The 17,139-nt window shown below is 41.9% G+C and overlaps 1 protein-coding gene across 2 annotated transcripts; it reads right to left on the reverse strand.

Moving 5' to 3' along the window:
- Positions 1–4,556: 4,556 nt before the first annotated feature.
- On the reverse strand, positions 4,557–16,545 carry mtpn (myotrophin). Of its 2 annotated transcripts, XM_070854162.1 has the most exons (5): positions 16,194–16,545; positions 13,229–13,342; positions 12,055–12,138; positions 4,941–5,057; positions 4,557–4,710 (listed from the first exon to the last, which is right to left on the reverse strand). In XM_070854162.1, the coding sequence occupies exons 1-4, from the start codon at positions 16,263–16,265 to the stop codon at positions 4,971–4,973; spliced, it is 357 nt and encodes a 118-aa protein (XP_070710263.1). In that variant the 5' UTR covers positions 16,266–16,545; the 3' UTR covers positions 4,557–4,710; positions 4,941–4,970. The 2 variants fall into 2 exon arrangements, with proteins under 2 accessions (XP_070710263.1, XP_070710262.1); XM_070854161.1 differs by having other exon boundaries at positions 4,557–5,057.
- Positions 16,546–17,139: the final 594 nt, after the last annotated feature.

The raw sequence follows: 17,139 nt of genomic DNA on the forward strand, positions 1-17,139 counted from the left end.
AAATAAGTTATAGATTTGCTGAAAATCAGTCATAAGCTCAACTAATGCACAAGACAAGGAGTCAATAATAGATTAGAGTGAGAGAGAGGCAGAGAAACCCAAAAGGCACTCAGGAGTCCATGTTAATTATGCTAATGATTTGGATTTGCTACTCCATTAACCACCATTTTGAGCTGGTTGATCACAAGGGTAGCTCCACATAAAGTCTCTGTAGCAACTGTGCGGAAAAAACAACAACAAATGAGGCACAAAGAGAGATTGTGTGTGTGTGTGTGTGTGTGTTTGCGTCCATCTTTGTGCACGCATGTATGTGGGCACATGTCCTAATTACTGCATCTGGTAATTACTGTAGAGACACTCAGCAATCAATTAGGTCGGTGTATGCAATGGGAAAGTACTGTATATATTTCAACTGACTCACAAATCATCATCAATAATGCTTTCAATTATTTATGAAATGCTTTCACTGGTTAAAATAGGCAGTTATAGAAACTCCTGAAGAGAAATTCCCTCAGATTCAGCAATTAAATTCACGCAGTTTTCTTTGAAAAACAGCAGGTGGGAGCAGAGTTCAGTTGTTGTGTATGACCTCCATTACACTCGTTTCTTCTTGTCAGAAGACTGACGCTCATGTTTTTGTGACTTAAGGAATACTCTTTCACATTTTTGGTTATCTTATTGGAGTAAACAAATACAGAGGTTTGGGAGCAACTCATCTGCGCAGCACAGGACCACATACAGAATGATAATATGATACTAAACAAAAGATCCTATGCGGGATTAGTGCCCACGTCAGAGCCCAGGAATTGCCCTGGGTGCCTGTAAAGCAATTTAAAAAAAGACAATTCAAAGACCAAATGAAAATGTACTGCCAATGATTCATATCACATTCATCATCAGCCAGAATCGCAGGCTCTCTTCAGCAGACATCAAGATTATGTGCTAGTTTGACAAAGACAAAGGAAAAAAATGGAGTCTTTTATATTCCGAGAATGTCACTGTCAACCAGCGGACCTCAGTTTTCTCTGGTCGCTCACTTTGAAAGTAATTTAAATGAGCAGAAATAAGATGGTTCGGGCCGGGGGTGGGGGGGTGGGAGCAGTGAGATGAGGCTGTCAAAACGTGGCCAAGTCATTTCATCTTGATGTTTGCCCACATCGCAATAATTGATTTGTCTTTGTTATCGAGCGTGAGGATACAAACATGGCAAGTGGCCTAGAGAGGCATGTGTCTGTCTGATTAACAAAGCATTGCAGCACTCACCGAGCACTTCAGACCTCTCTCACTGTGTCTCAGTCTGAAGCTTCCCTCTGGATGGGCTCATTTGACAGGGCCTGATGCGGCGCTTCACCACATGCTACAGCTTAGTTACACGCTTCTATTGACTTCTTCCACTCAACTTCTACCCCATGGACTCGTTGGCTGGTCCATCATTAATAACTCATGTCATGTGGACAAGCAGCCTTCAAATCCACATAACTTTATTTTTTAATTCTAGTTGAGACCCAAAGGTTTCCTAAGACTCCGAATCCATCAGGCTGAATTGCAGGGAAATGTGTGCAAAGTGACTCATCATCAGACATCAGTGGTGTTGAAGCCTCTCTCTTTTTTTCCTGTTCCAGCTTTCACTACGTGTGTGTGAATGCACACCGTTTAGATTTGGCTTTCGTTCCCACGAATAGAAGTGGGGCTTGTTGAACATAGAACCTCCTGACTGCAAAAACCAACACACTACTCTTCATGTCCTCGCACCACCTGAAGAAGCGAAGAGGAGGATTAACTTTATTTTGGACGGAAATGGAATGGAAACGTCCCCACAATTGATGTAAACCTGGAATGTGTGCGTGACCGTCAAACATACATACAATAGTCACAAATTAATATTTTGGATCTAACTGTACAATAAAACCTCAACAGTAAGTGTTACAATAAAGCGTGCGTTAAAACTATTTGGCAAACAAGCTGAGAAGTGGAAATCGACAGCTGAAAGTAATCGAATAGGTGAAGCATCCGGTCTTAGTCACACAAATACAAATTTGACCAAACAGAAGAGGAGACAGAACTGAAGCAGAATGAAAACATCAGCATAATCTGGTATCACTTTATCTTTTGCAGAAGGCATCTTTTGCTTGTGTACACCTACATAGTCCTCGCCACATCTATCACCCAGAATTAATACACACTGAGGTCCCGCAGGTACTTGTCCCAGGAAAACAGCATTCATTCCCACTCCATTTATCGAAGGGATACTTGCAGAGCATTAGAATTACATCAAACTGAAAAAATCTTGAGAACCACAAATACATTTCTCAATGCAAGCCAACATGTTTCTACTCAGATTTATAGGTGTTCTCCTCCGAAATCCATTTTGGGTGGTGAATTTTATTGTACAGTCATTGCACAGAGAAAAATAGTCAATTTGTTTGTCCTCTGTTGGATCATACTTTGTAATTTGTTTTCTGTTGTCAACCTCAACCTGTTTCAAATGAGAGCAGTGTGAGGTGTAAAATATTTATGAATATACACCAGACAAAAGGAACATGCAACACAGGTGGAAATCAGTTTGTTTTTCCTCGACTCCCCGTCGGGGGGCTCAGAGCTTAGAACAAATCACATAGGAGGTGGAAGGAATTGGTATGATTGCGAAGTAGCTCAAAATTTCAAAGGTTTCTCTAGCAATGGGTGATTGTTTGCGTGCTTGACCTCTTTTCATCTGGTAAACTACAAGACCACGTCATACTGGGCCTGTCCTTAAATAACTATGGTATTTTTACCTTCACGTCTGACATTAAGGTGAATACTCCAACAGAGGCAGACCTGTAAAGATCCTTTTTTTGTTGAACCAGAAACAGCCATTATATCACTTGGTTCAAGCCACCAGAGTTCCATTGACAGCAACAGTAATTTTACCTCGCAGAACACAGAAGTTGCTTCTCTAGTTGCTGTGACTTTGGTGATTTAACGCTTTGTTTTGTATCTAAACCAGCTCCTCAATACACCAAAGTCACACAATAACAAGCAAACTGAGCGATCAAGGAAGCGGCAGACGTTTCCAAGTCCGTTTTCGTCACATTAAAATCATTTTTGATGCAGTGATCCTACAAAATTAACATTTCAGAGTTACCATGACAATACTTGGTATTGACTGCTACAATTTTCTATGGATAGCTGTTAGCATTTTGTGTATTAGAACTGACTGTCACATTATAATATGGATCTTATTTGAATCCAGACATTCCGACAAATCTCATGGGAGTTAAAGTTGGCCTGTGATTTATAATGGAACAGCTTGAGGCAATGGATTTGTATGGCATCAAAGATTAGAGTCTGGAGTTTTTCAACTTTTGGGACAGAGTTGCTTGAGTTCACAAACACTGATTAAGTCGCCCAAGGCTATGAGAATACCAAGGGTAACATTTGTCAAGCAGCGTGATGTCCTTTGTACTAGAAAATTACTCCATATATTAATCGCCGTCTATATGGCTAATGGCAGTTAATGTCTTCATACGATAACAATACCATGGACAAGAACAATAAAAAAGGTGGCAAATTGTGAGTAAATGAACATTTTTATTTCTGGTGCTTGCTGTCAAATAACTGCTGAGAATGTTTCAAATCGGATGGATTATTTAAAAAAAAAACTAATGTAGTTCTCATTTTACCACCAGGCAACCTTGTGAGTGCTTTCATAACTTTAGTTGAGTTAGTTTTCAAAGAAATTACAGATGGCAAACATTTTTATAGATATTTTTATTTGTTTTTACAGACTTTTTGTCACAACAAAGTCAGCAAGAGCATTTTTTTTTGTCCATTACATTGTAGTAATTCATTTGAAAGCAACCAAGAGAGGACCGGCGACCATTTCATAGCTTAAAAGCAGAGGCAATTTTGACATGCAGCAAAACAGGCAGGGCTTTTCACCAAATCCAAGGCAAGGGGAACAACCCCCACTATCCAGTTTCAACTCTAACCCCCATTTACCCATCGTTCAGAGCCCCGAAAGCCTGTCAATTACAAAATACACAGAGAAGCTGCAACAAAAAAGGAATTTTTGCTCTGAAATCTCACTCCAGGGATGACAAAATGAACAAATTCCTAAAATTCCTTATTCTATTATGTGCTGTTAGCGTTGCTCCGAAAAAGGGATTCAGTAACAGATTTTTAAAATTGCAACATTCAAGTCTTTCTAGTTAGCCAGCATGGTGATTGGTCAAAGAACACGGAATATCTTTTATGCGTTACCAACGTAAAATCTGTCAAAAACACCATCTGATATGTAAGTGATATGCCAAGTAGAAAAGGAAAATCTGACCCCTGGGTCTCTCTCAACCAACATTTGCAAAGTTTCAAGATTGGATTGGAGGGACAGTTTAGTCTATTAAAAAACAATTCAAAGAGGAGGCCACACATAATGAAAGGTTAATATAATGAACAAACCTTCTTTTCAATCTATCTACTATAGTACAGTGCAATTACTGTCCATGAAATTACCCCTGGCCACACAATACTTACACTGAAGTTGTAAAAAATGTTAACACACAATTGATCTATTACCATTTGATTTTTTTTTTTTTTACAGTTTTAAGAGAGAACCGCGTATGACAGATGTGTTTTTAAGTGCTAAGCTTTGCGTTTACATTACAGAGTGATTTCTAGTCTGAGCAGTGTTCTATGATCCAGGTGTGACAGCGCTCCCCCAGTGTTTGGTCCCTAAGGGAGACATAATTGACAAGTCCTTCTGTTAAATGGCTACAAGCAGAGGCCAAAAGAAGTGAAAAATCCTATCCCCCCCAAAAAAAAGTTAAGGAAAACCCATCAGACAGACAAAATGACCCTCCAACAAACAGACAAAAGCAGTGTTAAGACAGAGGTTGATCAGGGTAAAAGGGGCGAGTTCATCTTCTGCGCCACTGCATCCATCTGTCTGTCCGTTCACCCACCTGTCCAGCCACCTCCCACACTGTGGTGTCTCACTTGAGCAGAGCCTTCATGGCAGCGTTGTCTGCAGCTTCAAAGGCACTGATGCCGTCCGGTCCTTTTTGGTCTTTGTCAGCTCCCTGTGGAGGAGAGGGGATATGAATATTAAATATGCTTAGTGGGTACATCAAGTCTTCCTCGCAGTATGATGCCAACTCCAGTTCTTTGAGTCAGGGGTTAAGGTGAGGAGAGGAGACTTGGATCTATGGCCTCTTTTCACATGAAGCCTCCTATGCCCGTTTGCCAGGTATTAGACATGCAGAGATGAAGACTGAAAACCGTCTCTAAGTCAGCAACCACCTGCTGGCTGTTCAATGTTCATTGCCACACATACATTAGGAAGTTGAACTTCTTTTAACCGTTTTTAATATCGATAAACATTAAAAGAAATGCCCATTGCTCATTCTAGTAGTAACTCTATTGGCAGCCACTGCACGTACTGTGCGAATACATTCTGTACACAAGTTGTAGCAGTTGCAAGCTTGCAAGAGAGCAAAGTTCAGCATTGCAAACTGTGTTGATGGTTTCTGGGCCATTGAAAAGTACTTTAGAAAGAGATAGAGGGCCAAAGAGAGCCTTCTGAGCTCTGGTCCAGAAAAGGGAGAAAACCTAGCCTTAACACAATGACCTTAGTTAATATAAACTGTGGTCCTTTTCATATATCTAGATAAGGATGGTATGGCATTTTTAAAAAAAAAAGAGATCTTCTATCAATGCCTTTATCCAACAACAGTTCTCACAAGTCCTAGACGATTGCAGCTTAACTTCCCAAGTGAGTCATCTGGCCGCAGCTAGCACAAATATGTATGTCATACCAGCAGGGCAAAGAAGGCCAAACAGACATTTTAGACAGCAGAGGTTACAGAAAACTGGCCTTAGAAGGGAGCATTGGTGAATATGGATATAGAAGAAACCAAGTTACAATGACATTAGTAATCAGACTCCCACACTGGTATATTTTATGGTACATTTTTGCACTCTAATAAATTAATCAAAGCTTAAGTTGTAAAGATTTCAACTTCTAACAGCAGGAGTGAGTTGAGATAAAGCTGAGTTAAAGTAGTTTGTGGAACACAGGCCAGCCTGGAGTTGAAAGTCAGGACTTTCTATGCTCTCTGTGGCTCAGGAACTACATTTAGATCCTTTAGATGTGCAGTTAACGCTCCCGTGTTCCTGAAATGGAAAAGTTCTAGGGGTGGAAAGGTGGTATATCTGGGTGGCCGGCCATGTGTCATGGAGAGCAAAATGTTGACTCTCTATGGTATGTCACTTGGGCATACAATGCTTCTTAAAAATGTCTTGCATATGGCCGCTGGCTCTTTCTGAACAGCTACCCTTGTATGTTATGAAAACCTACGGGTAAAACTTCTGCTTCTTTCCTCTAACTCAGTCACTAATAACTCGCCTGTCAGCCTGTCTTTCAGACAGCACAAGCAAAACCAAGTCACAGATGCCGAGCACAAATCCATCTGAGCTCTGATGGATAACAGAATAAATCTGAAAGAGATGGGAGTGGATGCAATCATTTGGATTACTAAGGACAAAAAACAAACGTAAAAGAGAGAGAATGAGGCAGGCAATGTGTTGAATGCACATGTAGTGACAGCAGATTTAATGGGCAACAGAGGAGTGGAGGGGCATGTAGTGGAGAGACATCCCTTTGTTTGGCCTGCCAACTTTAGCCTCTTAGCAAAGGGCTTACAGAGCCAAGGCAGAGAGAGTCTATTGTTGCGTGGAGAAGCAAGCCATCAAAAACAATGTGACCCAGTTCAAGTGCCCAGCAGTGTGGGGATTGTTGTCTGGGTGCAAATTCCATGCCACAGGAGCAACAGAGCGCATCCTGAGCAAGAGAGATTTACCAGGGCTGAGAGGGTAACCTGTCAGATCTGCATCTCTAATTGGTAAGGAGACGGAAGACAAAGTATGAGAGGGTTTTGTCAATTCATAGCATGCTTCATATTTCTGGGAAGTGTGCACCTGTCAACTGTCCAGTTATGTTACAGCCCTGTTGTTTAACATTTGAACTGGTCACATCACAACTGGTGACCCAAAGCCCCATAGAGGTAGTATTTTAAACAACCAGTTTGGTTTAAACAAAAAGGACCAAATTTTAAAGGAACATATTGGATACTTGGATAGATATTGGATGGTCTCATGTTGACTGTTAGATGAAAAGATAGATTCCACTCATATCTGTATGATAAATAAGATACAGCCAGCAATCAGCTAACTTAGCTGAGCACAAAGAGTGCAAACAGGGAAACAGCTACACTGGCTTTTTCACCCAATAAACGCATTGATTAACACATTGTATCTTATTAAACTGTACAAAAATGAAGTGGAGGTAGGGGTCTCTCCGATGGCTGCTGAGTAATGGTTCCCAGCAAAGTCATCATCATACAACATTAACTTTTCAAAAAGGAGTTGTGGAGTAAAGTGCACATTAATCTAGTCTTTAAAGAATGCAGTTGGCATAAAACTTATTAAAGATCTCTACATATATTGCAGTGTAACACAGATTCAATCATGAAGGCTTTGGTGTCCGGGCCTTCAGATTTCAAAAAGAAAATTAAATGATCATCCTCCTCTCAAATACAGGACAGGACTAATATCTGGGGTAAAATCAGATTCCTTCTAGTCTCATCATGTTTTAATTAATCTCTGATATGAACCGTTGCTTTATCTACCTGTACAAACATTGCTGGACCAAAGTATAATGTTATCGTACTTTAAACTTTTCCAACTGCTGCTGACTCATTCATATCAGGTACCTGGCAACCAATCGTTGTGCTCTCCGCTCCAGTGAGTTCATGGGGTGACCGGGAGGATGGAAAGATAGGAGGAAGCTTTCCTCCACCTTCCTCATTTCTTCAGCTCTTGGGAAGTCATTAGTAGCTGGTTGAGAACATGCCTGGTAGCCGACTACAGGGTTCATTGAGATGGCAAGGAACAGCATTACACCTTGACCCTAGCTCTTTCACCATCAATACTGGTCTTGCTGGGCAACAAACAAGGCATCTGACAAACATAATTATATACTGTGTGTATAGCACAATATTTGAGGTGGAACAATCTTAAAATAAGCATTCCCTTCTGGTCACCACATACCCTGGAGGGGTCTGGCACAGATTCACACTCCCTATGGGTATTTATGGTAGACTTAGAATAATAGCTCTGGCCTATGCTCCTCCCCGTTACTGCCTCTTAGGATACACAATGCCATCCTCCAATGGCCATCTAGCTCAGTGGCAAACTCCCGACACCACTTACATTAATGAGCTTTCCCCAACTCGACTAATGACCCCCTCATGAACACCTCACTGTCCAAACATTATGCAGTCTAAGAGAAGCTAGTGGCCGAGAGGGACACAGCCTAATGAATAAGAATAGACTCCCAGGGTGTCTCCAGTCAAGCTGAGATACATCACTATCCTGGATTATGGAGCCATACAAAGCACTGGGTCAGTAACATAATGCTCCCGACCTGCCAAAGTGTCCATTAAGTTTTCATTATGCCAAGTGAATGGAATTGAAAGGTCTCCCATACACAGATATTGGGCCAGAGTCTCACTCAAAACTTATTTAAAATGCAATGCCCACATCAGACTATTGCCCTGTCAAACATAACTGATCTGTGTGACAGCAAATTTTATATGCAGCAGAAAAAAATGAAAGACCAATATCTATATTGGAGTATGCTGTGACAGCTGTGTGTCTAGTTGAAATGAATATATTTGGTATAAGTTGAGGAGCTGAAACAACCTTGGTCAAAATTGAAAAAATAAATCCAACAAGCACACAAGGTGTTGAAATGCATGGCGGAAAGCTGTATGAGGCTGACAGGAATACACATGGTCACATGGTTTTATTAGAAACCATGGATTACAGCAAGACTAAAAAAAAAATGGTATGGATCCCAATCCTGAGAGAGAAATAAATGGCCAATCCCTTCTTTGTATCAAGGACACACACAATAAGGACACCTTATAGGGTCAAGTTTTAAAGACAAAGCAAAAATAAGAACCGACTTGACAAAATAACTCTGCCTTTTCCAGTCAATGGTCATGTACACAGTTCCCCATAGAAGAAAAGGTTGTGTATTCACATGTACATGCCTGTGTGTGCCATTTCATTGTTGACTTAAAATTAACTGGTCGGCCTCTGCAGACTGTAGTCAGCACTCTTGGCCAGGATCTTGCTGCTGGGTCACCTATTGGGGTTAAAAATGGCCTTTCATAATTCATCGCCAACAACAGCACTGCACAAGGCCAGGGGGCAGGGGTCAGCTCCCATGATGCACCTGGGAACCAAGCCATTTTTCATCTGCCAACACAAGAATGTTTGACAGTAGAATAGTCACAATTCAGTATTCTCAGTGGGTTCCTTTTATCCACAGCAGCGCAGTGTGGTGCTACAGGTGCTGCCAGTGAGTGGGTATGCAGCTGCACAGTCAATGGTGTGGCTGTGGGACAATGTATTCAACTCATGCTAAGACACATGGTGAGTTTTCAGAGCTGCCAGGGGTAGATGTATTGAGATCTGGTCCCCGTGGTGATTGATGACCTTTTGGCTGCGTCTGGGTGTTAATCCTTGTGGTGCTTAGTGGAGATCAGTGCGAGGCCACTGGAGGAGCAAACTCATGGGTTCACCCATATCTTCGCCTTCCACCATAATCCCTGTTCAGATGAGCTACAGCTGCCCGTCTTGTCTCATATGACACCACAGACAAAGGCTTTTTAAAAGGCCCACCCAAGGGCTTCATTTTCAATGCAGAGGTGGAACTTGGCTCACTGCCAATTTCATATGTAGAGTTTTACCACAGTCAAATGTCCAGTGACGTGGATACCCTGGAGTGTCGTTGTAATGCCCCTTCTAAAATTGGAGCTGGAGCCAATCCCAGCTGACTTTGGGCGAGAGGCGGGGTACACCCTGGACTGGTCGCCAGCCAACACAGAGACAGTCACACTCACACTTACACTTACTGGCTATTTAGAGTCATCAATTACCCTAACATGCATGTCTTTAGACTGCAGTTCGAAACTGGAACCTTCAAGCTGGCAGGTGCTAACCACTGCACCACCATGCTGACAATGTGATATTAAAAACTACTAGAGACATAAAGTGCATTATCTAGCACACAGCTCTGATCTCAAATTGAACTACAGCCTGTACTTCCTCTTCCAAGCAAAGGCTGACCAAACATGACCAAAAAAAGAGATCACCAAAAATCCCACCATCTTATTGTCACAAGAATACTGAAGGTTAATATAGTTTATAGAAAATAGCTCATATATTCCAGAGCCAGTGATGGAAACAAGTACAAATTTAAGTCAGAACTTTGCAGGCCTCTCCGCCCGTGGTTGCCAACATTATGCTAGCAAAATGTATAGGAAAGAACTTAGTGAGTAGCAAACTGCTATTTTCTTCCTGTTGGCATTGGCTGCTTCTTTCAGTTTATCTTTGAGCCAACAGCATTGACGGCCAGCTGACAGCAGTAACCAGCTGCCTTCCAGCTGCTGGCCGAATGCTTGCAAGACTGCTGGCTTGTTGATGCAAGGGCCGAGGCGTGCGGCTGTGTTGATGAAAATGGGAGAATTAATACAGCCGATGCCAACAGGAATAAGTAAGCAGTGGAGTGCCACGAAAGTGTCTCTCTCACCAAGCACCAGTGTTTCCCATACATAGATCACGGTTTCCTCTTTTCGAACGTCTGCTTCAGAGAGCTAAAACTGTGAAGTGATTGAAAAGTCTGCCTGAATGGTGCATATGTGATTGTATTGAGTGCAAAAAATGACTTCACTAATCTGTAGTGTGACTTTGCTTGTGCATGCCCCCTCCTGTCTTCCCATTACTTTCGTTGAGCCAAGATGATACCACCGTGAAACAACTCTGTGGAGGGGCTTTCATTTACCCTGCCTCATTTAGCCTGGCTGGGAACAGACAGCTGCTCACTCACCCTCAGCCCCTGAATATCTATCTCCCCATCTCTCCTCCACAAATACACATATCGCTTTACAGCAGACTTTGACTGTAGAGCATTCGAGCCCTCTATAATACATCATGCAGCCCTTTAAGCTGTAGGCTCCTCTCTCATAACGGTGCTGATCTTGTGTCATTAACTTGTGTTTCAAGCAAGCTGAATTTTATAAAGCTATACCATGGCCATTGCTAAGCTTGCATTCTTAACATCATTGCAGTCTTGAAGGGGGACGTCATGCAGCTACACGATGTAACCAATACACTTGTCTTCTAGCTACAAACATAAAAGGAATAATGATATCCAAATCAGGACATTTGCAGCATACACACCTGCTATATTCCAAAGAACGTTTCAGTGTTTAATAAGGAGGAGATCCAGACACAAACAACTGAAGGAGGGATTATAAAAGCCAAGCCGGTTGTGGTACCCATTTGTGTGACATTCACTGCTCACAGGGGAATCAATTCCACTGCAGTCTTGCTCATTTGGGCCTAGATGAGCAGAATATCGGCCATTTATATGCATAGGACTGGCATGCGTGTACTTTGGAGTCAAACATTCAGGTAAGATGTGCAAGAATAGACATTGACATTCCAAAGCTCTTCCACCTATAAATGAGCTTTCTATTTCACTGTGTTTGTTATTCAGTTGCATTTCTACAGCCTATGCCAGCTGAGCTTGAATCAGCATTGTCTCTCTCCTCACAGCTGTGACTGTGTGCACGTGCCCAAATGCATCTACCTGAGGTAGCATTTAAGATCGTTCCAGAGCTAAACAACTGTGGGAGCCTTGGGTAGAAGGACAGGGCAGAAATTTAGATGGAGCACAGGCCTGTGCACCTATGAATAAAAGTGCTTCAAAACAGACACAAAACAAGTGAACACCAGCTATACTGTCTCATGCTCTATGAACATTCCAGCACAGCCTCCACAGGACTGTGTTAAAAGGGCCTTTTGTCCAGTGAGTTACCTCATCAGCACTCATGGCTCATATGGAGCCTTTGAACACATCAACATGCACTGAGGGGGGGTGGAGGACCCCAGGGTGCTTCCCCGTGCAGGTGCATGTTTTGTGCATGCTCAAACCAAAGTACCAACCTTTTCTAGCAGGACCTGGACACAGGCGAGGTGATTCTCGAAACAGGCAGCGAGCAGTGGAGTGACCCCATGTTTGTCTGGAACCTGTAGGGGGAGCGGGTGGGAGAGGCACGAGTAGGAAAAAACAGAGTAAGACACAATGTTTAGAGAAAAGTTTCATACATCAGCAGATCATAGGTGCAGCCCCAATCCTCCGACACAAGGGCACATCCCTCCTTTTATCAAAAAATAAATAAGAAAAAGAACGAGAAAGAGGTTTTATTTCTCCCCCATGGTTCAGAAGCTGAGGTGTTCACCAAGAGAAATGGAGAATTGCGCAAAAACATGCATGTCATGGGAACAAGGCAAAGACTGTATTTAACTTGAAATCCTTGTGTGTGTGTGTGTGTGTGTGTGTGTGTGTGTGTGTGTGTGTGTGTGTGTGTGTGTGTGTGTGTGTGTGTGTGTGTGTGTGTGTGTGTGTGTGTGTGTGTGTGTGTGTGTGTGTGTGTGTGAAGTCTGGACTTTTCGTTGTGTCCAGTACTAATGTTGCTAATGTCGGGTGCCTTAAGCATCATGAAGGACTCTAGAACTCTCCATAGAACACAATTGATCTAAACATAACAGCCATCTAGGTCTTGGAAATTGTTCTGGAAAATCGTTTATCGAAAGTTGGTTTCACGCTTCTCACAAAACGTTGCTTCCTGCCTTGGCTGAAAGTGTAGTGGAGTTTTAGTATTCATGCTGCTTAGCACAAACAATTCTACTGGTTACTGAACAGGCGTTTGAGACCTTTAGAAAAAGCTGCAAATTACAAAAGAGCTCCATCCAAATTACAGACGGGTAAGTGCCCTTTTAGTGAGCACGGATCAATCTACTACAACACCAGAAGAGACCATTGAGGCTAAAGGGGCCAATCAGGCTAAATGTGAGGTCTAGCAAGCTTAGACAATTGTTGAGTGAGAGAATGGACAATGGCTGAAACAGCATATGATAAACTGGTTTTAATGGCCAGACTGCTTTAGTTCAAACAAAGTGATAATAATCATGCCAAATCAGGCAGCTTAACAATAGGCCTAGACTATGAAGGGAAGCAAACATAGGCACTGTTATTTTTTGTGCTCAGTGCAACCCTGGACAGTAGGCAAATTAATGCAAAAAGGCCTTGATGGGAGCTGGTTGTTGCCGCTCTTACATTGATATCTGCTCCCTTAGAAATGAGGAACTCCACAACAGCTATCTGACCAAAGTCTGCAGCCAGATGCAGAGGCTTCCTCCCACCTTCCAGGGTCCGGTTTACATCTTCAGCCTGGAAGAGAGAGACACAACACATTAGCAGGGCTGAAATAAATAGTCAGTGCTGTCACAAGCCAACAATATGCATTTGAGGGAGATCTGAGGACCCCCTTTACTTAACACAGAAACTCTCACTGCTGAAACAAGCTCACAATGACATTCAGTGACAAACAATTACATGCACCTTCCTCTCCTTTTCACTTCCTTGCTGTGGTGCTGTTAGACCTCAGACTGTCAAACCCGGCAGCCAACAGAGAAGACAGACACACACCACTATTTCTCATTCCCTTACCACACAAACCACCTATGCAGCTTAGTGTGTACCAGGTGGCCCTCCAGTGACAATACCTAATGGAAGACTTATCAATCAGAGCTGTGGCTGTCAGTTCTGACTTTTCTAAAAACTTGATTATGATTAACTCATGGTCTGAATAATGATGGAGGCAAGTGGGGCAAAAAAAAAAAAAACATCCATTGGCTCAGAAAATGGGCTATAAGGCTAGAATATAGGAGTAAAATTTGCTGAAAGGCCCGAGAACATAGAGGTATATCTTGTTACACAAGTCCCTCATGTAAAAAAAAAAAAAAAAAAACACCTGATCTGGGTTAGTTTGGTTATCTAGTTCCCCTGGGGCGACTATGAGCAAATCTAATAAAACCTTGATGCAAATCAAAGGAGGGAAGAGGGAAAATAGCACAACTTGGAGATGGTGAATATTATGAGATTAGATATCATCTGTTATTCTGATTATCCTTATCTCATGATACAACTTAAATATTATCCTTTCCTGGTCCCAATTCCTACAGTACAGTTAAATGACAAAAATGTCTGAACTTTGACTGAGTGAAAATAAATTCATTCCTCTACCTGCTGCAGAATTCTGTGTTCAATCACAAAAATAATCTTTGTTGCATCTTGTTCCATTTACCCTTTCCTGTGGGTGAATGAATGTGATGACCAATTGCACACAAACCTGTTCAGGTCTGCACTTGTGACCACAGACTAATTCAGCAACAATATCATAATCCACTGTAGCACTCGCCCACTCGCTTTTATCACAAACTCCAATGAAGGTCAAGTACAACACACTGGAGACAGTTCTTCATTTTACACCCAACCTCACTGAAACCATTAGCATGATGGATATTGAACCTCCATCTTTTCTAGTGTTTAAATGTTATGGCTGCAGCCCCAATGGCTGATAACAGTGAAATAGTTTCATTTCCACCACAGAAAAAGGATAAAGCACTGTAGAAGTTTATGCTGAGGGTTGTGTAGATAATCAGAAATGAGAAAGCAGTCCCCGTGGAAGAAAAGCTCATCCCTGTTAATGGATGAGCTTCAAAAAGAACAGTCCAAGTCTTCTAAAACTTCAGCACCTATAATCAGGACTTTAGATTCATGGTGGTTTGTACACCGGATAAGATTCAAAACTTCCATGGGTCTATCATTGAGCTACATCAAGCTATCAGCTGTATTTACATCTTTCTCAATAAACAGCAAGCTTTCATGTCATTTATAAGTAACCAGATGTCATTGCTATCTACAAGTTGTAAAATTACAAAACAACACCACTCATATGAACTGTGACAACCAAAATCTATCTATAACTTTATTGTGATGAAAATATGAGCTGAGCATGCAGGAGGAGATTGTTTTGAGTCTTGATTTAATTATCTTAATCTCAAAAATACATCTTCCACTGTCATTTGAGCCTTTACACTCAAATTACTTGAAAAAGATCATGTGCTGCACTAGTGACCTGGAATATAACATCTACAGAACATATGTATACAAAATTATAGCAATTTAAGAAGCACTGCTGAGTACGCATCTCATATCCAAGCGAAACTATACATCTGTTATTCAAAAAATAAGCAAATACCAGCTCAACATTAACAATAATTTACTGTGGGATTATGAGAGCAAAGATGGCCTCCTCCAGAAGAGGCAAGAGCACAAGCTTTAAATATTTTCTTTTCTGCAGAAGCTTGAAACACTTTCAGCTCAGTAATGCGACCTAATAGGCAGCTACAACTTAAGGCAAAGACATTTCCATCAGTCTACTAGAACATTTCTGTCTAGTATGGAGGGTGCCGACGGATTTGCAGTAGCCAGGCCTCTGTCTGCTTCGCTACAGCTGAGACCCCCGCCCACCAAAGCTAGCGAGACACTGCTGGAGCCCGGGCCCGTGTGGTGTCTAGTTCGCTAGCAGTTAGCTAATCTCACAGCATGTCAGCAGAAACCAGACGGTAATAAACATTTTCCAATTACATATATGTGTTGTTATTACTGTTGTCGACGCTACTGACCATACAATGGCCATGTCGTTAGCTGAGGCTGTTGTTAGTTAGCTTACCAACAGGTTGCTTTCAGCGGAAAGTAGCAACCCCAGCGTTTGCTAACCGAACTATACCTGTAGCATAGTCAAAGCCAAACCCACCGTGTTTACCGTGCACCGGTAATAACTAACGTTATGCGGTTAGAGCCCATACAGTTAGCAAAACAGTGACCCCGGTGCCCATCCTTCAGGTAACGTTAAGAGTAGCACTGTATGTTGCTAACTATGCTAACTTGACGTACAGATTACTTTGTCTTGTGGCACAGTTGAAGTGTCTCCAAGCGAATTAAAGCTAAACTCACACCACTGTAGATTACAAGTAACGTAGATAAGCAGCAAACCCGAATAGCTTGCCAATGTTAGATTACCTAACTTACCATTAACGTTACAAAACTCCGGCTACCGTTAGCTAACCAGCTAGCTAGTTAGCTAACTAGCGTTATTTACCTTAGCTAAGCAGCCGCTTGTCAGAAAAATGTTGTCCACAACTCACTCAAAAAACACTCAAGTCAGTTTTCTTACCGTTACCAGTTTGGCTTTGACCTCGTCCATGTCCCCGGTCTTCAATGCCCACATCAGTTCTTTATCTCCCATCTTCCTGTGTTTGCTCCGGTGCTGCTCCTTCCCTGTTGTGCTGCAGGGCAGTTGTGAAGTTAACGTTAAATGCTAATGCGTTAAAAGTTGGCTAGCGGGAGCTGGAAAACTCCTCCTGTCGTACACCTCGACTGAACACAAGGTCGTTTTTAATGCGCAATAAAGCAATTTTAGCGGGATTTGGTGTGTAAGTGTGACCCACCGATGAATGGCAGGTAAAAATGGGCTCAAAAGAAGTTGTGGAAGGCAAAGAAGGAGAGGGATCCGCCTTTCTGCAAGAGACAAGTGTTTCCGATGTCCTACCTCACCCGGAAGTTAATATTTAAGGGGAAGCTGTATGTTGCATGTGGGCGCTGATCTTGAAAGGACTCACACGAATTTCAAATTACATGCAACAAGATCATATATATTATTTCCATTATTCTTAAAACATATGCAGTTAATGATTGATGACAGCTTTGATATTACCACTGAAGTATAGAAGCGGAAGTCACACAGGTCGTGCCGTCTTTTTGTCTTTCATGGCCAAAGCAATGATAAAACTCTTTTATTTTCTCTTTTGACTGTCGTCACATCAGTCCGTCACTTCTGCATACCGAGTTAGACAGTACAAGCTGTTTATCTCTCTTCCTCCTCTGTACAACACTCCACACATACCACTCATAGCCATGATTTAGAATAAGAATAAAGGCTACAGATAATAAAAAATTAAATAAATATATTATATATTATATATAAGTATAAAAATAAAACAAATACAAACAGCAACTCCATGAGAGAATTTTGGATTCAATTCCAAAATCTGATCAAGGATCTTCCAAATTAGACCCTTGATCAGATTCCTGGTCCTATTTTAAAGTTGCTGCCATGTCAC

Source organism: Pempheris klunzingeri, chromosome 22 (assembly GCF_042242105.1).
Source record: "Pempheris klunzingeri isolate RE-2024b chromosome 22, fPemKlu1.hap1, whole genome shotgun sequence".
Taxonomy (NCBI): domain Eukaryota; kingdom Metazoa; phylum Chordata; class Actinopteri; order Acropomatiformes; family Pempheridae; genus Pempheris; species Pempheris klunzingeri.

Coding starts and splice junctions, on each gene's coding strand:
- mtpn (XM_070854162.1), bottom strand. CDS start 16,265: ATGGGAGATAAAGAACTGATGTGGGCATTGAAGACCGGGGACATGGAC. Junction 13,343..16,193: donor TCAAAGCCAAACTGGTAACG/GTAAGAAAACTG, acceptor TCTCTCTTCCAG/GCTGAAGATGTAAACCGGAC. Junction 12,139..13,228: donor CTAAGGGAGCAGATATCAAT/GTAAGAGCGGCA, acceptor CTCCCCCTACAG/GTTCCAGACAAACATGGGGT.